This window comes from Aphelocoma coerulescens, assembly GCF_041296385.1.
Source record: "Aphelocoma coerulescens isolate FSJ_1873_10779 chromosome Z unlocalized genomic scaffold, UR_Acoe_1.0 ChrZ, whole genome shotgun sequence".
Taxonomy (NCBI): Eukaryota; Metazoa; Chordata; class Aves; order Passeriformes; family Corvidae; genus Aphelocoma; species Aphelocoma coerulescens.
In genome coordinates this window covers 21,861,868-21,886,818 of record NW_027184085.1, presented here as the reverse complement: position 1 = coordinate 21,886,818, position 24,951 = coordinate 21,861,868, and the positions used below count along the sequence as shown (strand labels likewise).

Below are 24,951 nucleotides of genomic sequence, written 5' to 3'. Positions count from 1 at the left end.
TCAAGAAGGGAAATATGTAATACTGAATGTTCAAGTGTAGTGTGGATAGTGCTGGCGTGAGGACAAACAGTGCATTCCACTGGCAGCTGCATCTTGTGGCTTACTTATTGAGTTCCTGGTGCTTCAGTGTTATTATTACCATTAAACATCCAAATTTTAGTAGTGGTGCATAGAAGTTCTTGTTAGACAAAATTTTGATAGTTCTCTAAACAAAACCTCCCTTGCTGGTACTATGATTAACTAAGCACTCCCTTAGAACTATTGCCAGCTGCCTTCCCACAAACGACCTCATCTTTCCCAAGGATATTTATGCCATGATTTCTATTAACTTCTGCACTCTAGACTTTTTTTTAATAAAGCGACAGTGAAACTTAAGTAAAAATAAAATTTATTCTAAAGTCACTAGAGGTAAGTTAATGCAATTACATGGTACTTTTGCTACAGTCACTCTATGAGGAGTCAGCAGCAAAGATCCCTCTGTTGCCTGCTCTACTACACAGACACATTAACAAAACTGCATTGTAAGAGCATCAAAACCACCACCAAGGTCAAGCACTCAAGACCACAAAGAACTAAGGCTGCATGTGCAATTTCAGTTCATGCTTTGGTCTCTTTTCATAGAATGATATAGAATTTTTCCCAAGAAATTACACTGCCCATTTCAGTGCACAAAGACCAGAGTTCTCAAAGGATAAAACTCATCTGAAGAACTGAGTAATTTAGTACCTGGAATATTATCTAGATTTTACAAGGACACATGGTCATGCAGTAGGCTTATACTCTCCTGTTTATTTTCCTCTTCAAACCTGAATTTTCTATCATCTCATCTCAACACGGCTTCCCATGTAGAAGTATTTTGGTCCACAATATGTTCTTGAGTTCTTCCAAGCAAGGGGGAGAGGAAATACCTGTCTGGTTTTTCCTGGAAATGTTTGACACATAGGAGAGAGGCAGTTGCCTATCTTTCAAGGGAAAAATGCTGAGGTCCATCTCAGGAGGCACTTGAAAATTTTGGCTCTGGGCAGCCAGTGGAAAGTCATTGTGAGATGATTTCAATGACCTCTATCAGATAAAACTTCACAGATAGAGCAACATGTATTTTCTTCTGAGTAATCTGGTGCTATCCTACAAAGACTACTAACCTCAGCTCCCTTTGCACCATGGATGGTGAGAAATGGTGCACCAGCAGCATCTGCTCTTTGTAACCAAGACAGGACTGTGGATGAACCATCACTATGAGATACCAGGGTTGCTGGAATACTGTTGAGAATGACTTGTCCCATCTCTAAAGGATCCTTGTTCCTTATTGCTATTTCCTTTTTTTTTGGTAACAAAGTTTCTTACGCAAGGCCATCACTGGTTTGTGATAGTATCTCTGCTTGAGGAGCACATTTAAAGCATTCTCTTTTTATTCAATAATCATAATACATAAAAATTCAGGGCAGTATGTTGTTTTGCTCTGAAAGAATGCTTTATTTTGCTACTTTTTTTGCTGTAGAGAAACTAATGGGGGAAGAATGCCAACAAATCCCTGTCAAACTATCCACAGGCAAGAAATCTAGAAGAAAAGAATAGGCTCTTAACAACTGCAAGAAAAAGATAATGTGTATTACTATGCTTGAGAAGTCAAGTTGTTTAGATCTGGAAGATTTACATAAAAAGAACTGGCAGAAGCTGCTGACAGATAAAAGTCAACACTGCTCCCTCATCTTTTGGGAATTATGGGAAACATTTGTAAGTACACAGAAAGTTAAAAATAATGACTGTATAGCAGTCACCCAGAAAAAAAATGCAAACAATGGTAACAGCTCTCCAGCACCATGACTTTTATTCAAAAAACTAATGTGTTTCAAATCAAATCAAACATTTCTCCTCCTCTAGAAAAAAGAGAAAAAAGCAAAAGCTTAGAGCTGTAGCTGTAGCAACAGAATACAGCAATGCTGAAAGGCAGTCTTGTAAGAAAGTAAAACTGGGTTAATCCTTACAGCTATTAAACCACGGGGTGATTTGACATAGATACAGAAACAATATTATTAGGAAAATCCTGGGCTGAATCTACAGAGAGTTAATCCCACCACCCTCTTTCTCCAGATGAAGAAGAAAACTCTAAGTCTGTATGCAGTAAGACTTTTTGACCCATATCATACTCCTGTCGAGATTTCTCTGCATAGCAATATCACTTTTATTTTCTTATTCCAGTATATTTCACACTATCAAGATTCTGAATAAAAAGGATGTCATGCAATATCAAGTACATGTACTTACTACATGAACTTAAAGATCTCTCTTGCATCAATCATTGTTTGCTCACTCTTCACTGCTGAAGTAGCTTTAATTCAGACCTTAGCACTTAAGGTGACAAATGAATTTCATGAAACTTTATAAAGCTGTCAGGGTACCAACTGGTTAACTAACTCACAAAAGCATTTGTGTACCGACCAGTACACTGTGTTATGAAATTCATATAGTGCAAAATCTGTTTATAGGAAGTGTATAACAAAATTGAAAATAACAACAAAGATGGTGCTCATGAAAAACTGGCTATGTTTTTATATCACCATCTGCAAGCCAAAGATTAACTGAAGTCAGGGTAAGAAGGTATGGAACAGGATTTCAGTCTGCAATGGGAGCATTCATTTGCAAAGAGGCCAAAAGCAAGAGACAAAGCCTCTCTAAGAAAATCCAAACACTTCAATTTTAAGAAATCCTTTTGTAACCTTACAGTGTTAAGAGTGCTTTGTGGTCTAAAACAAAGAAAAAGATCTCTCTCTTGAAAATGAGTGATGTGTTGTAAAGGAGTGAGACTGAGTAGAATAAGATGAAACAACTGAAAGAAGTATTTTGTAAGTGATCTTGGAATGTGTAAGCTGCAGTACAGCAAAACTAGAAGAAAACGTAAATCTGGTTAAGAACTGACAACGTGTTCCCTATGATCTTTACCTCAGGTGGATCAAATAAAAGCAGGTCTTTCATGGAACAAATGAGGGAGGCAGAAGCTCTTTTTAGGTCCTCTACAAAGACCCAAGACATGAGCAGGAAGCACTCTGATCCACTGCTTCCATTCCTTACTACCCGGCAGCTGCCCTACACTGACCTACTCCAGCACAGCGGAATGTGCTGTAGACATTCTCCAACTTCCTTGTAGAAAATTAATGGGTAACAGGATCAATGCCGTCTCTGAACTTGGAGGACTACTAAGTGTATACATGACAATGACGAGAAATACTAATGTCTTGAATATTTAAGTGCTGCTGGTGTACAGACCTTCTAGAGGTCACACACCCAAAAAACCCAAACCAGTTTTTCCACCATCCTGCTCCTGCCAAGAAAGTTAACTGGTCTTCTAATCCATCCCTATCTGAAAATACAGTGGCACTATCTATCTATACATCTATCTCAATTTCCACATACGTACAGAGCTTAGAGCAACAATCACTCAGTTGACTTGGAACGTTGCATATAGGAGTAATAAAGGAGTAAAAATACATTCCTGACTTGCACAAGATGTGATCAAACATGTAAAAGGGCCTTCTAGCTATGACTCACTAAGAAATGGGTGGAGGATTGAGAGGCTGAAAGGCTGCTGGCTGGCTGGAGAAAGCCTTCTTCCACACTGGCCAGCAAGGACTGAGAATTGGCTATTCTGTCAAAATACCAAATATATCATGATTGTTTTCCTGCTATCCTACGGGGTAGTAGGGGGAAGTGAGAGTGAGAGAGGGGGGAAAGAAGAGAATTCTTACATTTATGGTTTTTTGTTACTACTCCAGGGAAATCCGTTGGTCACCTTGCTAGAAGAAAGAACTAGTTACCTTTATTTGGCCCTAGCAGAAGGGAACACCTTCTCCTCATTTCATTTCATCTTTTCAAATGTATTTATTTATTTATTTAAATGTTGGCCATGCCAAAAGGAAAAAGGGTATCTCACTTGACTCCCAGATGGAAAATCATTCCAAAAAAAACCAGTTCCCTGTTGAGAACAGGAGGAACAGGAATACATTAATTTTAAACTGACCTGATTTTTTAAACAGGCATATGACTCCTTGTTTTTAAGCATAGTTCACATGAACTGCCTGCATGAAGCTGTAAAAACTCATATCCTAATTAGTTCAGATGTGGCAACTTCAGAGAGCTTTACTGAGGATTTTACAAGATAAAGGTCCTCAAAAATGGCAGACGCAGCAGACAGCTGGTGCAACTCGCCTAAGCTCTGCTGTGCTACCACAAGGTACCTACTTATTGCAGGACCTGCTACCTCCCAAAGAATTCTAGTCTTTCATGGTGAATGTGCCACCAGTAGCCTCTAAAATAATTTAGACATATCAGTATGAGCAATCATCTAAACTGTGGCCTTATTTTAAGGGAAATTCCCTTTTATTTTTATTTTTTGGTGGTTTGGGTTTTTTTAAATAGCATATTTCTTGATGTCTCAGGGGAGCCAGCTCTTCTGCTTCTCTTTTTCGTGTTTCACTACATAGTCTGCTTTTCACATGCCAGCTTCCCACATTTCAAACCTTGCTCTCAAACTGAAAAGTCTTAGGAGACAGAGCAAGGTGGCTGGTTATTCTATAATGGCATTCAGCTAGGAGTGAACAGTGCAAAGGACCAAGTGAATATGCTAACCTGTGTTGCCTGTGGTTGAGAAGGAAGACATCAATAAAGTGCAAGGTGTAAACTTCTCTAGATACACATACTCAAATTGTTTGGCTGCTGCTTCCAAAATCTTGCAGGATAGTTTTGTTCTAAACTTGTATCTATAAAGACTGCATTGGGCTTTTGTTTCATTGTTGGGTTGGGTTTTTTTTTCCCCTCGGACAGCTACAAATCACCTATCACAAAATTACATGGAGAAATTTAACATATACTGGGAATCAATAGTGTAGTCTTGCATCATGCTAATAAAGACAAGAAGAAAGTTTCAGAGCCTATTATAGTGTCCACTTATATCACAGTCTGACAGTGCCCTGTAAACATCCAAAACAAGCTGCTTTTCTTTTTTTTTTTAAATTTGAGTCAGAATATAAGCATGGATTAAAGATTTCTGACAAGCTGCAAACAGGTAACCAAATAACACTTAGCATGATAGACAACACAGTATTTTTCAGAACATTAACTTTATACTGAAATAAGAGAATTTCATGCTTTTACTTTTCCATGACTATCAACTTGAGCCCAACAGAAAAATTGGAACCATATTCAAGTCCATTTTTTCCTGCTGGCTTTATAGCTTCCCCATGCTTTCTGCACATTACACATTCCCTCTCTGTTGCTCTCAGCATTTGTACTCTCTCCTTCAGGCATTCTGTAATCCTGCCAGCCAAAGAGCTTTGCTTTTAGTAAGTAGATCTGCCAACTTAAACACTAGTCTCCTAAGGCAATCAAATAATGAAACACACATGTATGTGCTTGCACATAATCTGTCAAATACCTCTCCAGCCCACTAGAAATGATTTTTGCAATTCGGGGATTTCACAGGAGCATGCACTCATACATAGTTTTCAAAGATCAAATGCTATGGCTCTCCAGAGTTCTGTGTCTTGTTTGTACATTCAAACCCAATGACCCTGCAATTTCCGTGTTAGCATCTAAAGATATGAAAAATGAAAAACTTAAAAACACAAAGGTTTTGCAGAAAACTTCATATGGAGTAAGTATACCCTTCAATTTCTCCAATTTGGCAGACGGGTCTAGTGCAAGACAGCACAGATTCCTCCATGGAAGAACACTCTTTCCATGTTTCTAGTGTGTCTGGAAAGTTAATGAATAACCATTCCAGGTGTCAAGAGTATTTTTCATACCTCCCCCATTACTCATCTATCATCCACACTGATGTCTTAACTTCCACTTTCTAAACCAATGTTTCCTGAAAGAGGAATCTAATGTACGATGCTAGCAACAGAGTAATCCAGGAAAAACTTTGAACTTGTCATAGTAGGATGAAATTACACAGTCACACCTCTTGATTAAGGTTGCAGTTTACATGGCAAAATGAAGATGGGAACAAAAGCATCTTTCAAGGAAGCAAGTTATTGATTAGTATTAGAAAAACTAAAATCAAGTTTCACAAATGGTAATTTACTATGTAATGTCATCATTTGCAAAAATTCCTGTATTGTGAATCACAACTATGATACAGCAAAAAACCTCTCAAAACTAATAGAGATGCACCATAAAAACCTAAAGCAAGGGGTGCTTAAAACACATGGGTCACTGAAACATTCTATTGCAAGACATGCGTTACATGTACAACAAAGTACTGAGAACTTGAAACTCTGGATTTGCAGAATCATGAAACAAGTAAGCTAACACTAAATTATGTTACCGTATTTGTTGAATCTGTGCATTCACATTCCAGTAATTCCTTTGATTTGATGCTTATATTTGGATTCCAGCTGGTGCAGGAAGATTTGTTCTGTAAGGAATTGTTTTGGACATCCAGTACACAGTAACTGAAGCCAGCCATGGAGTGAGCAAATAGTACTCACTCCTTGGGACAAAAAGACTTACAAAGTCAAACCTAATACATTCCTGGTTCCTGGTTTTAGTTACCGCAATGAAATGTAATTGCTAGAGTTCTTATATTTTAAGAATTCTTAAGAGTTACTCCCCAGATTCAGCGTTTTGAAGTGAAATCCACATCACCCTCCTATGACAAAGAGATTAACTTTAAACTATCTTAGAGCAGTAGGTTTGTTGGTTTGTTAATTTTCTGTCTGTTTTGTTTGCCTCATTCCTTACAGGAACCGTGATAGCACCTTTGCTTGCAACAGTATCCAAAGGTGACTTAGTATTTGTCATTATGAAGTTCTATGAAACACTTATTAGTCATATCATATCATTGGAAAGAGCAGAAGTGTCAATGAAAAAACATGTTTCCAGAGAGAAATCTGAAGGCTGTGAAGAACAGGTGGCTTAAGACCACAAACTGATCAAAGTGAATGAAGCAATTTAAATTTAGTGAAAATCTAAAAAAAAAAACCTTGAAAAAACCAAAGCAAGAATAAGTGGGGGAAAAGGTCAGACAACTATATCACTAAAAAATTGTATCAGATGGCATACACTAAAATAAGTTGTACTCATATGTACAAACACAAGTTTGAGATGCAGTTTTGAAACCTTAACAGTGTTCTCCTACTGTAGTGTGCAGTTCATTTTCTATATGCACATGCATCAAGGTGATAAAACTCTGTATTTATTCTAAATATAATAATTTGTTACAATAACAGAATATACAAATAAAACTGTCATCATACCACTTCCTCAATTATAAAAACCCCTCAATGTCACATTAGTTACCCAAACAGGCAGCCCTAAGGAAAAAATCAGCCGTGCCAAAGTATCTAGCAGCCTAGAGCAAATTTTTAACATGTATCAGTGAAGAGTTCTAAATATACTAGAAAAAAAAAATTCATAAAAATAATCTCTATACTGTCATCACCAAATACAATTAGATATATGTAGTTTCCAAATGAAAACATTTTACTACTAATTTCACATTTCTTGCCATGTAATGGACATTAAAGAGATAAAAAGTTAAGTAATCTACATTAAATATGTACTAAAGGAAGCAGTTTGGACTAATTAGTAACAGGCTTTAAATTTATCTAGAAGTTATGAGCTTGAAACAGGAATTACAGGGTGAAATTACATGCCCTGCATTAGCCCAGGACCTCAGAAGAGATGCTCACAACAGAGTTTCCCTTACGTGTATTCAAAATTCATGAAAGGACAGTCAGACCCTGTTCTTTACATCAACATTTATGGTGTAGTATTTAATGTACATTCATTTTCTATGCAATCTGGTATACTGGAATCTCTTCCAAAAAGAGCTAAGGTTTGTGCTCCAAATGCTGAAGATATTGGGAGTTTTGCCCAACAAAACTAGGCGTAAAAACTGTGGGATTTTTTCCCAATGCCGCTAAACCTTGACTATAGGTCTGATCCTGTTCCTTCTGAAGTCAAGCTGGGTTTTGTCACCAATTTAAGGCAAAGCAGAATAGTAACCTGCAGCTTCCTGTATGAACAAGTCCTTCAACTAAAGAAAAATACCCTCAACCATGTATAATATTTTCAAGAACATCAGTACTTTAAAATAATTTTATCTCTAGTTTGCATCCAAAAGGATTTTGAATAAGGCATTTTAATACTCTATTTAGAAGAGAGCAGCTCACATTAACAAGCACAGGCATGTTCCCTCCAAACTACTCGACAATTTACCACCGTATTTGATTGACTGTTTAGTTCAAACAGACATTGAGAAGAAAAAAAAAAAAAATGCACACAACCCCCCCCCCAACAAAACAACCAGTCTCATCTAATTGGCATGTTCTTACTGTGTCATAATAAAACTCTACATATTTGTCTTAGAGGAAACATCTGGAGAAAAAGCATAACAGTTGGTAACTGTCTTCCCCTTTTTTGCTAAACTGTACATGCAACTCAAAGTCCTCATCCTAAATCACTCTGGAAGGCACCAACAGCCCACTAGCTTTTTCAGTGAAAGTTTTAGTATCAAAAATAGAAGAGACTTTCAGCTTCCTACAAGCAAGATTTTATTCTAGTTGCTCTGTAGTAAACATTGTTCAACCAGTGGTTTAATATTATCCCCAAAAACTATCCTGGTAATAATGGGATTGTGAAAATCTCTCATTTCATGTAGAGGGCTACAGTTTACACAGGCTATCAGAAAGTTTTTAGAGTTGTCAGCACTAAGTTTTATCCAAGAGGAAGTCAGAAAAACATGCAAGTCGTGGGGAATGCATGCTAATCTTTCAACCAACAGTAATGAATTATAAATACAGCAAAGAGAATTCAAACATTCATCACTCTGTGCCCTAAAAACCCCTCACTCAATGAACAGAAGTCCTTTATTTTCTGTTATTTCAGAAGAAATTTTTGCTACTTGCTGTTTAGATTGTGTTCCTTAAAATTCTATCCATTGATACAGATTACAAGGATGACTTGAAAAATTATGCTCAGAACTGGCTTGCACTGGAGCAAAAGGCCTCCCTAAATCTTTTTCTTCCTAAGAAAATTGCTTATCTAGGCTACTGACTAGCTACCCTATTCTGGCTTCAGAACAATTGAGTAGATTTGGACTGGCCAGAATATATTCTAAATTGTACTTAAACAGCTGTACAGATTTTACTTCAAAGTACCTAAAATAAGCCGTCACAGAAGACCCATGTATCAGCAGAGACTGGAAGGCCAAGGGAACACATCACACCTCACTGCACCCCATGGTGTCCTTGCACCTCACAGCTCTTTGCAGACCACATCAGGGCAGATGCCTCTCAAACATGTGCCAGTCAACTAGGAGCAAATCAGCAAATGATGGGGGGTTTTCCCATGGTCTCTATTGCTCCTCACCTGTGCCAAGCAGCTGTGTCTTGGCAAGCAGACAATTCACAGGTAAGGTCATAAACACAACAGACATTTTCTTGTCTCCATCCAAGAACAGCACATGAAAAATTGCAGTGAAATTTACATGAAAAAATAGCACTAGAGGACTGGAATCTGTGATCACAGGATTGAACACCATGTGCAAATAGGAAAAAGACTGAAATTTTTTTCCCTTAACTGCTTATTTCTGGAATGTTCCTGGATAGAAAGATAATGAAACCAGACACAGCTGTGCAGCCTTATCGACCATGATGCATAATTAGTGGTTTCTTTCATTAATTCCCTAATTTAAGTGCTTTCATCTACCTCCAGCAAAAAAGAGCAGAGGAAGAGGACTTGGAAATAAAAAGACAACCTAAAAAACTAAGAGCCTTCTCTTTGCGAGAGACTGCTGGAGAAGCCGTAACATGCTTTGAAACACGGATTTACAGTGTATCATTCAAAAGTTTCTTTGCCAGGACTAGTTCTCCAAGCTTGTCTGCTGTCTACCAATGCAAGCAGGATGAAGAGATGTTGGAAGAAATAGGTGATAGCACTTAAGTTTTCTCTCCTAACCCCAACAAATAAATTTCACTGTTATATCTGTAAACAAGACATACAAACCTGGTGCAGCCATGCCTCCTGAAAGGTTGTTGTGGTAACTCTATCCCAGCAAAAAGCAGCACAGAAGTGCATTCCCTCTCAGACTACAGATCTCAGGTTGCCTGACTCTTCCTTCCTTCCCAAGTAGCCGGAGGCTACAGAACTGGAGTGTTCAAACACGCTGCATCCAACAAATGCAACTCCACAGGGGAGAAAGAGCAAGGTAGAGACAACCTGAACTATACCAATCTAATGTGCTTGAGTGGAATAGTTTGGCTTTTGGCCATTACCTTTACATCTTTAAGTGTGCATGTGCTTTACAAGGAAGTATCAAAATGCTCAAGGAAAGCAGAGTTAACTTTGATTTCCCAAAACATAGACACTAATAAAGAAACAAACAACAACAACAACAAATACTGAAAATAATACAATAGCTGCTCAAGATGTTCTGGAACCTGAATGGACCCGAAGTAACTGCCATTCCTGCAACAGATCTCCATTCTGCAGGAGCATCTTCCCCTCCCAGATGCCATCAAGTGATTTGCCAGCACAGGTGGAACCTGGCATGTTCAGACCTACCGAAGGCAGATCTCACTTCTTGCCCTCAACATCCACAATCTCCAGCGAAGAAATTGATATTGACCTCTGGGAAATGTTCTAATATAGCAAATGATGAACATACACAAACAGACCAGTGGATTGTATGAGAAAATTGTCTGACAGCTAACTGAATTGTTAAAGATCTTTTTCATCATTCATGTCATAGTTTACATAGTAGTTTTGAAGCACAAGATAGTCTCAAAAGATATTTTTAAAGTGTAGAAACCATATGCAATTACATCTTACCCTGGCTCAGGGCAGTAGTGTGTTTTTGAAACTCTGCCTTGAGGATCTTATTACATGAAAAGCTCTCAGCTTAAATATAATTTTTTAGTGCTGTCTTACATGCAAACTATTTTATAAAGTGGGTCAACATGTGAAAATAAAGAACAAGATTTGGGTGCTATTCTTGTGGACTGCTGCATACAGCATTTACAAAAGACTGAACAAAAAGCAGTCAAGTTAGCACAAAAGGTTACACCCGCTGACATTTTACGAAATTATTTCAGGCAATGTCCAAAGATGCAAGCATTTCTACAACACCGTGGAAAAAAGAAAACAAACAAAAAACCAAAACCTGCCCCCAAAATCTACAAAACTGCCTTCTATTAATGAAAACATCCCAAAATAGAATTGCATTTTAGACATGTACTTTGCTGAAAGCATGAACAAAAGTTAGCAACTCTTAATCAGATTAACTACTGTTTTTTTAAGCCAAAAGTTTTCTCTAAGTTCTCCCAAGTACTTAGATTCTCACCAAAGTATTCTCAGGACTTAATATCCTTCTCCAGTTAAAATAAGCATGTCTTTAATATCATGTAATTCCCTTTGTCATTCTTAGCTATGAAAATAAAGAAGTTCTTTGTATTCTAGCCTTCAGATTGATTTCATGGATGTTCACCATGGCGAGGAGCTTTGGAGTAAGACGCAGATGTGAAACAGTGTACTGCTAGCTGCAGTTCCAGATCTGTGTTCTTTCACACAAGAGAATCTGGATGCATATATGGCATCACACAACTATTTAACTGGGCACAGCTATTTGCTCAGGGTGCTGAATGATCCATTCTTGGCAAACACTTAGTACCATGTATTGCTGAAACTCACAAACTGATGTTATCATATGCAAGCCTACGTAAGAACTATTTGCTAACCAGTGAAGGTTTTTTTCAGATGTTCCTGGATCACAGCTACAGGACCAAACCAAGATGATTCCAGTGAGAGGTGCAGGCTAATTCACCTTTGCCATGTTTTACATCTGCCCCAGGAGCTTTCATGTCAGCACAAGGTATTAGCAGACTAAATCAGTATAACAGAAGGCTGAAGACACGTAAGCAAAGTCACTCAACGTAGTGCCACGGTTGTAATCACAGAAAGGCATATTAAAATCAGTATGACACGAAACAGACAAATATTTGTTACAACATCAAAATAGGAGTGCCTTAGTCTTTCAGCTTCTTAATGCAAAATGTGTAACAGAAGGCACTATTTTTGTTAGATTCATTAGATTGAGACAGCTGGGGGAAAAAGATTCATTTCAGCCACACAAGCCTTTTTGGTCTAAGGTCTCTGAGGATTAAAAGAGGGTTTTGTGTGCCCCAAGTGATATATTTTTCACAGGAATATCTATTGTTCAATTAAAGTATTATTTTAAAAAGCTCTCTCTCTCTCACTTGAATTATTATCCTGTGAGGATTAAAACACAACATGGAAGATGCTGGGTTTAAAGGTCCTTCCTCTCTCTTGCTTCCTTTCTCCTGTACCAGCAGGTGGGGCCAGGCCTCAACCATGAACTTGCCCAGGCCCTACTCTATCCACATGCAGCTTGTACTCGTACTTGCGAAGCCTATCCCTGTGCTTCCTGCGTGCTTACAAAGGCTTTTTTAGTTACTGTCAACCCTGATGTTATCACTGAGAAAAAAATGCTCTATCTCACTTCAGTGCAGCTTGCAAAAATCTTTGCAATCATCAGTGATGAAGCAAGTGGCAAGAACTCTGTTTTCAGATGCATGCACTTATCTGGCAGCTAGAAATTTGCCTAGAAATGTGATCACAAGTAGCCAGCAAGGCTTCATGGCAGGAACTTGCCCCATTTCTCAGTGCAAGTCAAAATCAACAGATGTGAAAATTCATGACTGCAAGGCAGTTTTGACAACTGCAGCAGGGCAAAGGCTTAGATTCAAACTGGCTCTAAAAAGAAAGAATTCAAGGGCTCTGGCGTGAATGGTAAATATATTTACCATTTGTATTTGTCACGAGATAGTGACTCATCACTTCATCCCATAATTTCCTTTTTCCATCTGCCTAAATCAGGCAAGATGACTGATTTCCTCCCAATGGAGGCTCCAGGTTTGCTGCATTTCACTCACTCTTATGTCCCTCAATACACAAATGTAAATAATTTCCACAAATAGATTGCTCCACTGGCTTTATAGGAAAATTAGAGAAACAAATCCTACAACACATTCAGTTAAACCATGCACAAATAGTTTTATGCCCTCTGTCAGTTTGGATCTCTGTCAGATATTGCATAACCTGGTCGGTGAAAGGAAAGAGTTTCCAAACGTTCCATGTCATTATCTTTGTGCAACTTGCTGATCTGTATCTGTTCTAGAAGAGTGGAGAAAAGTTTGGGTTTTTTCTTTAAAAAAATAAATCTGTTTTATAGTTTCACCACAAGAAGGAAGAGCTTCAGATTATTCTTAGGCTCAAAATCAGCTGAAATAGTACAAAGTGTCAACATAAACAACCCTTTTCAGTTACAGGAAGTTGAAGGAAACACCAAAACATCAAAACTGACAAATTATTCATGTAAACTTCTGGTCTGCCCTTCTGCAATCTGATCTTCATTTCAAAGTGAGAATTTAGCAATCCAAGTTAAATCTGAAATTATTTCAGTCCATCAATCAAAGCTTTATGCTCCAAAGTCTGCTTAAGGTCAGCCTTCACAAACCAGGTAGAGAAATGATACTGTATAAATCAACTCTAAATATATGCAGCTGTATCAGATGAGCTGAATCAACATTTGCAAAATGTATCTGGACTTTGTACATCTTATGCATTTTTAATTTGGAAAGAATTGAGGAAAACTGGGATAAGCGAGAGGAACCAGCCTAATGTAGCTTCAATTAAAAAAAAAAAAATCGTTTCAAGGGAAAAAATCCCAGTCATGTAAAATCTTTACTGCTTCACATAAACTTCAGATGTTTAATGGGGAGAGTACGAAAATCCTATGCTGCGTGTCCACTGTTGCAAGCACCTCAATCCTCACAGCAGCAGCCAGGCACCCTTGCTTGGTGGGGAAAAAAATCTGGCAGGTTGGGTGACTTGGAACCTCACAACAGCGAGAGGAATTAAATCTGCCTTGGCATAGCTCTGACATGCATCAGGCTCAAGACTGGAAGGTGCTAGAGTCTTCTCAGGCTTTGTTTCTCCTTTATTTTCATATTCTTTCAGATGCAATTAAAAAAAAAATCCCCACAAAATCAGACTTAATCTAGTTTTTTATTGATGAAGGTAAGAGGAAGACAGGCAAAATATAACAGTCCTAAAATTTCAATCAAGGAATGCCAATTCTTGTCTTAACCAATGGTTCTAGAAACTTAAATAAGTCATGAATAAAATAAAAATACGGGGAAAGTTTTGACTTAAAGTGTTTTAATGGAATTAGAGACCACCATCGAGGGGTTTTTTTTGTTTTCAGACTGGCTTTTAATATTTAGGAATCTCCCTGTTTGTAAGAAATACTGACTGCATAAGACATGGGCCTGATGAGCAGCTCTGCCCATGTCACCAGCCTCATTGACTACGAAGTCTGTTCAGATGTCTACAATTATTTGTGTATGAGTAACATGCCATTGTGAATATTGGCAGCATTGTGCTTAAATAGTGCAAATTAGATCTAATATGAAACAATCCAGACACTGATGAGAAAGTGATCAAGCTTAATAAAGCCAGGGAAAAAAAACATGCAGAGAGAATAATTAAGTATTAAAGAGTATTGAAAATATTAAAAAATGTTTTCTTAAAAAAATAAACCTAGGTATAGGTCAAAATTAAAGGAACTCCTTAGATTATGCTTATATATTCTTGGAAATCTCAAGTTTCTGATACTCTTATTCAAAATATACACAACAGGGGTAAATACAGAACTGACTCTTTACAGAATTAAAAAAGTATACAGATTAGAAACAACTGAGGTAGGTTTAAGAAGTCTTAAGTTAGAGTTCCCCATTAATTTGTCATTTTAATCCACAGTACTTTTAATTCATCAAGGAGTGAAAATGTAAACTTGGCTGCATTTGGTCAGGCAAGTTTCACACTACACATTAATTTATTTTAAATACACTCTAAGGGTGTATCATCCCGGGAAGAATCTTTTGGCCTACTGCCCATTACACTGGCTGCTGGACAATATTAACTGTGCTATTCCCTGACCCAAATAACATACACAAAAATAGTGAAGTTACCTGGAAGTGAAGCATATCTTGCTGCATTGTTCTTTATCTGAACTGCATTCCTGCCCTCACCTCTGGTTTTATCACAAGTTTTGTAGCATTCTGCTAACTTAAAAATTTCACATTTTGATTTTTATAATACTCTTTCAGTACAACATTTCCAAATTTGTTTCTAAGATTCAAAGCACTCTGCCTTAGATCTTTTCAGATCTGTAGAGAGACTACTTATAATTACTTTTCCTAATTTCTTTTAGGAAAGCATACTTTATTTTAATAGTAATTAAGCCTGACATTCAAATTTCTATTCAGGAGGGTCTGATCCCTGATCTTAGGGCATTATGGAGGTACCTAGCCTCTTACATGAAGCTTAAAATCTTTAATTCGAAAGCAGCTATGGGAACTCCTTTTTTTTTTTTTTTAATCAGAAGAAAAAATGGTTGGATTGCAAGCTGATTCTTAAGCATTTTGGAGCACAGCAGGATTATGTATGGAGACTTTGAGAAGAAGATTCCCAGTTAAATCAGAACATTTTCTTGTTTCCAGTTCCCAGAGTCCCATGGTATTAAAAATAAACACATTGCATGTAAATACTGCTTTGTCTCAAGGCAATAAACCTTGCATAGAAGGTTACAAATAAGCAGAGCCCCCCAAATCTGCAGCAGAATTTCCCAGAGTAACTCCTAGCAGCCAAAACTGTCATAAATGTCTGCTACAAACACAGTCCTGGGTCAGGCTCGGAAACAGCAAGATTAACCCAGGACTTCCCAGCGCAGTGCTGTGGCCAGCTCACAGCATGGAGCTGTGAACAGAAGGATCAAGCAAGCATGACTACAGAAACCAAGGAAGTTACAAAGCGCTACTTTTTAAATCAATAAACAGCAAAGCCTGGAATGCTGGTTGCTTCACCACAGCATGCACACGTGAAGAATGGGATTTTCTTTCCATTCTCTGCTGCTCATAATGGTCTATCAGCATTGAGGTGCCTCTCCAAAAGCCATGTTTATTCTGCAGTTACATAGGATGATAACAACTATCTCCATAGGTGGGTTAAGAAAAGAGTCAGTGTTAACTGAGCAGCACACATTAATATCCAATACAAGGAACGATCAAACATATAATAGTTTTTCTTTTCAAAGGAAATACCCTATTTTCAGAACTACTCTAGTGAAAGAGAAAACATGAGACTCTAATGACCAGCAGTTAAGAGTTCAGAGACAGGGACAGTATAACTTCAAATGCCACTACACCCTCATCTGCCCCCACCTTCATCCTAACAATAATTTACATCTAGGCACTGCAGACTTGCAAGCAATGCTTGCTACAGCGCTTCAGAACACTGCTATATAAACCAGTTCAGATTCACTCTTTATTCCCCACCAACCTAGAAATGCTTCTGCCAGGTCAACTTGGTTGCCACATACATTTTTCTGTATTTCTGCTCTTATCTTCGCTGGTTATCAGTACAGCTGAATATAAACTTACAATATGCACAGAAGGATGGAAGTTGATAAACTGATACTACAAATTTGCAAGTGATGCTACAAACATTTCTGTGTAGGCAGTGTGATGATACTATTCATTATTATGGTGTCACTGTGAAAATCATGATCACATACTACAACTCTTATTTCCTACAGCTAGAAACCCAGAGAATTTATGAAGTATTAGAAGTTGAAGAAATATAAGCCAATCTAGACTTCTCCAATAGGCTGTAAAGTTTATTCTAAAATGTACTTGGCTTATTGATCTGTAAAACCCAACTACCTGAACATCAGTACGTAAAGGAGAGAAAGTCACTTGGAAGAAGGGGCTTTTTGTTTTAGTTTTTTACCCCAAAGCTTTTCCAATTTTAAAACAGAAGACTTGTTTCTTCTTTTAACAGAAGAGTTCTGATAAAATTCTGAGTTCTGCCTAACATACTGTTGCAAATATAGGTTAGAAAGCAACTTAGGAAGACATTTCCTTTGTTTAACCTTTTTTATATAAGGCTATTTTTTTCCACTGCATGCCATACTCCCTAAAAGTGATAAATCTGAATTTCTCTTTATTATAATCTCATTGTTCATTTTAAAATATTTGTTCTTACCTTTAATGCCACAGGTAACCCCCATGATCACAATATATTTTTTGCTGCTAGCAAGAGATTTGTGGTAAGAACTTAGTTTTATTTAGAATGCATACTATTGGACTCACCAAGAACTTTCTTAATAGTGAGTGTGATGAACCACAAAAGCAAACACTTCCATCAGTTTCTGAGAAACCTAAAAAAAATGTTAAGTGGCTCATTTTTCATTTAAGTTTTTACAGAAAGCATTACTTTCCAACCTGTGAGACATACCTCACGGTAAGTCATTGGTCCCTGCGCCTGAGACAAACCATATGAAACTACAAAGTGTATGAGCTAAATATTATGATGTACAAACAATTCTTAACTGACTGAAATGAGCTGTAAATTAAAAAAGCTGACCAGCAGGTGGTATATACACGAATGTACGGTGAGACAAGATTGTGAAACATAAATACCTGAAACCATGGGGGATACACACACCTTCTGAATACTGACCTTGTTGCTCACTCTCTGGTTCAGCTTTTGCAGGACTTGGTGCTACTGGAAGAGGCCGAGGAGGACGAGGCTTTGGAGTGGGGGGAGATATTTTTTTTCTTCCAATGTACTCTACGTAAGTTCCTGGGAAATCCCCCCTTTCCCCTGTGGTTTCATTAAAGCCATTCAACCAACCAATTTCCTCAGGCTTTGCTTCTTCCCCTTCACTGAATCCAAGAGCTAGTAAGGAACCTTTATTCACAGTTAATATATCTCCTAAGTGCAAGTCAATGTCTTCTTCTCGCTCTTTTTTGTAGTCATATAAAGCTCTGTATTGATATCCCTCAGCACTCATCTTGGCAAATGATTTAACATTCAAAAGTATTATTAAACAGTATCAAAATGCAATTGTCCAGTTATAGTTTTATGCACAGAGAAATTCAAGATGTATTAAATGGGATGAAGAAAATGTCTCTTAAGTAATAAAATCCACCAGAGAATGTAAAAACACCAAAGTTTGGCTTTTCACTGCTGATGTTTTTACCAATGTATTTATTCTAAGTCACTGTCTGTTGCAGAAGTTAAGTGTTCCACTTCTGTGTCTAGCAATATTCTTCCAATTAGTTATTTTCCTGGGCTTGCCTGCACTTCTGCATCTCCATACACAACTTCAGCTGACTCCTTAGCCAGTTACGCTTTCTTCAGATGTATTTGCCACAGGCTGCTCATGTACCTTAAATATTCTGCCACCAAACTCTGCACACATGCTTTTCCTGAAAGAGAAGAGAAGAGAAATCTGATTAAATCATCTCACACATTCTCTTGATGATTGTGAACTTGGGATTCTACCTATGAATTAAGCTTTCTGCAACCCTGGCAAAGACTGTGTCCCACAAAAGAATCCTATGTAACAATAAAATCAAGCAAGAGCACAAAAAAATATCTCCAGATAATGTTTGCATTTTTATAAAGGATATATGTCAAATTACTTGAACCAAATTTGTACCCCTGCAGTATGAGGCATGCTTCCTTCTCTGTGACTTATGGCTGCTGAGAAGTCTCAGGGTGAGAGGGCTAAGCCCTGGAGCTATCCCTCTAGTGCAGTATCTAACCTGGCAGAAAGATTTTATATATCATCTCCCTGAAGCCAGACAGCCACACCTCTTCTCCACAAAAGGTCTGACAAGACAGAGGAGGAGCTTACTGTAATTAGAATTGACCCCTGGGGAATCCAGTCTCCTGGTTATGACAAGGGTGAGGATGGGCAACAATCACCATCCCAAAGCCTGCATTTCAAAAAACCTTTTGGAGGAACGTGTCTTTTCATAATCTGTAAAAGAAACAAAGACTTCAGAGTGCTTTTACTTGATGACTACCATATTTCCCTTTTTTTTCTTTTTTGAGGAGGGGCTTTACCACTCCCCTATCTTCCAGATGTTTTTTAATGTGTTTATGGTATAATACTAGAAAAACAATCAGCAACTGAAATAGGCACACCCAGACCACCTAAGCAGCCTTAGCAGGAGTAAAGTATCAGGGTGTATGCTTAAATTACATTAAAGGCAAGAGAACACAGGCCTGAACTTTTGGCTCAAGGTTGCCCAACTATAAAGTAACAGGAAAAATATGACTAAAAACCTAATCTATTTAAAGAACAGTTGCTTAAAGACATATAGAACAGTGAAAGCTTTTTAAACATTATTTCAACTGTTACTCATTTTCTTCTACTTAAAAAGACAAGCCAAATCATAATTTGAAATACTATACTGGAAATCAAAAAGTGCTAACTACTCAAAGTTGCACTGAAACTCCTGAACTACATCTGAATAAAAGACCCAGGAGAGCTGTGTAATACCAGCAGGTAAAATATTGACTGTGTACTATGTACTCAATGTATAGAAAGCTCTTTTTCTGGTGAAACACTCCCTTTTTACATTGTAAGAGACACCAGTAGACAGGGCTGGAATAGGGAACATCTGACAGCTCTTTTCCACACTATTTTTTCTAATGTCTCAGTCATGAAGTCCTTTGAAATATGACTCACTGAAGCTAAGAAGTGTTTATAAGAATGCATATGGACTTTCTGTGCCAGTGAATGAACCTGATCCCTAACTTGTATGTGGCTCCTCTTCAGTCCATCAGGTCCCTGCAACATGTTGCACAACATGTCTTGTGACAGAACACAGAAGAAAATCTTGTTAAGTTCTTGAAGAACTTCCTTATCATCCCTTGCAACCAGTTTTTGTTAAATGAAAGAATTATCTGAGCCTGAATTAGACTTCCTATTTCCAAAAGCTTGCATGCAAGTATTAAAAAACTTGTAAATCTATCCACGTGTATTAGGCACCCAGCTCCCACCAAAGTTTTAATTAGAAATTTCTGCAGCCACTTCTGAAAAACCAAACTATGCTGCTTACCTGATGCTACCAAACATCACAGACTTTGCAATTAACATTAATAGTTTCACTGATATTTCATTTTGCCTCTTCTACCAGAGAAAAGTCTACAGACAAAAACTGGGGAAGAAATACAAGTATTAGTGTATCAACCAAATAGCAGAGAAGCCTTTTACAAAGGCATGGATTTCTCCTGTTTCATGTAGCAAGAGAAAAAAATGCATTTACACACTTTAGATCCAAATGTTGGGTTAATATAAATGTTTCCAATCAAAACCAACTATGCACACAGTAAAGCGTGCTAGAAAATTACCAGTTTGACTACTTTAAATACTCTGAAATATTTATTTTCTTTTTAAGAAACGTTCAACAAGTGCTCTGTTACAACTACTTATTTAACTCCTACTGCCTAGGGGCATTTTGGCAGTCAACGAAGTCTTCTAAACACTGCATAATTCAACTGACTTGACCTATTCCTCTGATTTTTTATTATCAAATGTATCATAGAAACTTCATGACCATATATTTAAAATGAGTACTTGTGTCTCTTATGCATCTTCTGAAAATACAGAACTGGAAATGTTACAGTAACATAAAAACTTATGACAACTTTAAAGCATATTTTAAAAACTCAAAACATGCATCAGACTAGAAAAACTCAATGAAGTTATGGTAGCAAAGTTTCCCTAGATCCAGTTTCCCTTGGGCTCAGAGATGCAGTACCTGTTCATACTCATTTATCAGCACCACCCTCAGTACAGAGTCCCCGGCATCTAACCTCCTGAGTGATCTATGGTTCATGTACCTGGAGACACTCCTGTGAGTCAGCCATTCTGAACTTCTTGGATTCATGCCTTTTTCTATGGTTACTATGTGTCAGGTTTAGGGATGAACTAAGTCTCAGAGTTCGTGAACCTTGCAGATAGACCTAACACTGGGACAAATACCAATTTTCACACCTGCTCAGTAACACCGTGGTGTATTCAAAAGCCCACTTAGACTGTTGTGCTAAGACCCTGTATTAAAAATTCCCTTTACTCCAAGTGAAGTTACACGGCCTCTACACTCAGGCATTGTGACTCAAACTGACTTAAGCTGACTAGTACTAAAATAAATAGTTTGGACACCATCTTAAATCGATTAAAACAACCAAACAAAACACTTCAGGGGAGAAACTGTTCAATTTGAGATGATGTATTACTGGATTTCCATTTGGCTGGTCAAATGGAAAAGAAGGAAGAAGTATTGTAAGAGAATCAATGCTCATTTGTTTTTTATTTACTGTCTAAGAGCTTGATCCCACTGAAAGATTCCTGAGTTCAGGCAGAATTCCAGTCTCTCAGCAGAATGGTTTATGTTGGGCATTTCGGTGGTGATAAAATTTAAAATTCAACATAAAAACTCAAGACATTCCTACAAATATAGGTGGAAAAGGAAGGGGACATGAAATCTTCCCCTGCACGCTCCCCTTAAAAATGACATCTGGCTCCCACTTCACTGGTACCCAAGCGTTTCCTTCCACACAAGTTATCATTCCTTTGGTGCCGGAGAATACAAACTTCTACACTGCATATGTACACACACTGATACCAGAGGGGTGTGCATGCGTGAGCAGTACAGCATCCCTAATACAAGATGCAAAGATTTTCTTCACCCTTATATTAACAAATTTAATAACCATAACTCTTTGTACTGCAATATCTCTAATTCCAAAAATCCCTTGAGAAACAGTGCCTAACACAAGCTTCTCTTCCACTGCAGGATGAGTTTGACTAACACGCTCAGGGAGACACTGAAATAATGAGAATTGAGGGGTAAGCAGGGAAATTTGCTTGGAGACCGACTCTTCTCCCCACTAGGTGTCTGTACACCTGTGACTCAAACTGCAGCTTTCTCTAAAGTAAGCTCTCCAAGTGGAGACGACCAAGTTAAATACCACATCAGAACAGTATTTTCTTCAAGAAAGTGAGGTCCGTGATGTATCACGAAGTAATATCTTTATACCGCTTCCAAGCTGAAATAATTATTTTGAATCTGTGGAGAACCTATCAATAGACTTTGAACGAATCCAAACACATACACATTGAATAAGTACTGTGAACACTGTACAGCACATATTTTCTGAAACATCTCAAAGATCTTATAAAGACTGCAAATTATGGACGAAGGCAGGTGAGCATCAAGACCACTTCAGCAGAATAACTAAATTAATAATGATAATTAAAAAACTTAGCAGAGCAGTACAGTCTGAACTTCCGTACCATTTAAGAGGCAGGCAGGTTAACCACTCCGGAGCCCTGCATCGACTGCAGTCCCCGCCACAGAGCAGCCGCTCGCCAGGGGTCGGTGCTCGGCGGGGTTGCAGCCCCTCCACCGCTGGGGCAGGGCTGCGCCGAGCCGGCGCTCTCCGGCGGCGCGGGGACGATGGCGGAGCTCCGGGCACAGGCGGGAAGGACGCCGCCCGCTCCCGCCCCAGCTGTCCCTACGGACACCCCTTCCTCTGCCCCGGGGGCGTTATCCCGGCGCGGGCACCAGCCCGGCTCCCCACGCCACCCGGGGCCGGAGCTCCCGGCAGCCGCGCGGCGGCCGCGGCGCGCCGCTCGCCCTGCCCGTCCAGGAAGCGCCGGGCCGAGCCGCCCCCGGCCGCGGGGGAAGAGATTGCACCGTCCCCGGGGCTCGGCCCCGGCCGCAGCGGACGGCCCGCCCGGGCCTGCCGTGCCGGAGGGCTCGGCGGCGCCACAGGCGGCCCCGCACGGGGGAAAAAGTTGCACGGGGCGGCGCTGCCGCTCGGACTGTCACCCCGCAAGGGCGGCCGGTGCCCGGGTTCCGGGCGGCCGCACGGCCCCGCACCGCCCCATCCCGCCCCGCTCCTCTGCCTCAGTAGCCGCTCGAGGGGCAGCACCAGCTGCAGCGGATGCAGCGGGACTCGCTTTACCTCAGCGGCAGCAGCGGGAGCAGCAGCTGCAGCAGGAGCGGCGGGGCCGTCACCACGTCCCTCCCGCCGTTGGACAGCAGCTGTCGCCGCGACGCCCCGCTCTCCGCCGTGCGCCCGTCCCGCCACGCTCCTAGACCCGCTGCCCCGATCGCGCTCGCCGCCTCAGTGCCTCGGCAGTGCCGTGCCCGCCGCCGGCTCTGCCCCCGCCCCGCCCCCGGCGCCTCCGCCAACCCGCTGTGGCACCGCCCGCCAACCCGCTGACTGACGGCCGCACAGCCCGCCCCCGCCCCCTCGGGGACTCGGCACAGCCCGGTCTCGGGCCCGGGCGCCGCTGGGCTCTCCGCGGCTCCCCCCCGCGGCCAGGGGCCTTTGGGTCGCCGTCCTCTGGCGCGGCGCCCAGCGGTCCCTGCGAGCCTCGGGCGCCGCCTCGGCCCGGGGAGGGGAGTCCGGGCCGGGGAGCGGCAGCGAGAGGAACACGTGCTTCTGCCTAGTTCCTCGTTGGGGACTTTGCTCCTCTCTTTTCCTTCCCGCCCCCCGTACTGATGTGGTGTGTCACGTTGGTGGAGTGTGTCCAGAACAAAACCAGGCACTGTGGGCCGTGGGTGCCCGGCTGTGTGCGGAGCAGGGCCGTGCAGTACAGCCAGCTGTCCCCCCTCCATTGACTGCTTGGGGCTCCCGGCTGCAGGACTGCTCGCCCGGGGCCGCCTGGCAGCGGTGGGCAGTGGCCACACTCCTCCCCACGGCCGTGCCTGCCCAGTGCCATCCACCGGGAGCCGCGGGCCACACGGCCCTCAGCCTCAGCCTGGGTGGAGGTGGCAGCTGTCTGCAGCAAGGGAGACCACCAAGCTGATACCACAGATAACCAGAGCCCAAGTTTGAAGGGTTCCGTGCAGTGCAGAATAAAATTGCATATTCCCTGCTGCATGGAGCACACCACCTACAGTGGATCTGACAACACCAGGGTGTGACACAACACCACGAGGTTGCAGCAAGACAGTCATGCTGCAGATGTATCTACTGCGTTGGGACAGATCTCTGTTTAGATACTAAGTATGCATGTAAGTGTTACCATGACTGTCACTGTGAAAGAAGACCAAGTGGTCTAAGCAAAGATAAAACACATGCAGGGCGGCAGGGAAGGAATGCAAGTGCAAGAAACAAGGTAAAGGTTCACGGAGGCCTGTGGTGTGAACACAAGTACAGGGGTTGACCTGCTTAAGACCAGCCAAAAGAGAGATAACACAGAACATCCAAAGTGTTTGCTGCAGACAGAGAGCAAGGTTCAGGCCTTGAAATACCATGTAAGAAAGTGTACGTCTGGTGAAGTGAGACAGTCTGAACTTTTGTAATCTGCAGAAGAGTATGTATTGTCTAGGCAGAAGGGAAGAGTCCATCTTGTTTTGACATTCTGAAACAGTGGATTAGCTTATGATCTGATCATGAACAACAGAAAGAAAAAGTGGACCAGTTTTACTACAAACTCCTGCCAGGTACAATAGATCAGGTTTTGGAATCCCTAGACTTCTAGAGGTATCTATGTAGAAAATGTTACAAACCAAAAATTTTTATTATTCTGAGTATGGGGTAAATGTGGGAATCAATTATTAGTTACAATTCCTTTAGAAGATGCTCTTCAATGGCCTCTTATTCTTTGCAGAGGATTTTACTTGTTTCCCCATTGTGTTCCTAATCTTTCAAACTTCCAAGAGTCACTAGAAGGATGTTTTCTGGCACCCATTAATGGTTTTTGCCTTGATTCATTAAGATCCACTTTGCTTCATGACTGCAGATGGGAGAAGATGACAGTTCCTAAGGCCTTAAGGTGACAGCATGGATCTGACCCCACAGGGGTGTGAAAGAGCACTGCAAGGCTGCATCCTTGAAGTTCCAGGACCCATACCCTGGAAGATGATAAAAATGCCTTCAGTAGTCTATCTGGCAACCTAAAGACACAGAATGACTTTTAAAATTAACACTCCTGTTGGAATAGAGACTGCTGTTTACCCACAAGCAAAAGCATTGCTATAATTTAAATAGTGA

At 40.3% G+C, this 24,951-nt stretch overlaps 1 protein-coding gene across 2 annotated transcripts in view; it reads right to left on the bottom strand.

The window, feature by feature from the left end:
• Window positions 1-23,047, bottom strand: part of PIK3R1 (phosphoinositide-3-kinase regulatory subunit 1) — a 60,547-nt gene extending 37,500 nt beyond the window's left edge. The window contains exons 1-3 of one of the 2 annotated variants that reach the window (XM_069000856.1): window positions 22,912-23,047; window positions 18,785-18,910; window positions 17,602-18,353 (exon numbers count right to left, since the gene is read on the bottom strand). In XM_069000856.1, coding sequence (XP_068856957.1) covers window positions 17,602-17,935 — 334 coding nt within the window. In that variant the 5' untranslated portion in view covers window positions 17,936-18,353; window positions 18,785-18,910; window positions 22,912-23,047. The remainder of the gene's footprint in view (window positions 1-17,601; window positions 18,354-18,784; window positions 18,911-22,911) is intronic. The other variant, XM_069000855.1, reaches the window with a different exon arrangement.
• Between the last annotated feature and the right edge of the window lie 1,904 nt (window positions 23,048-24,951).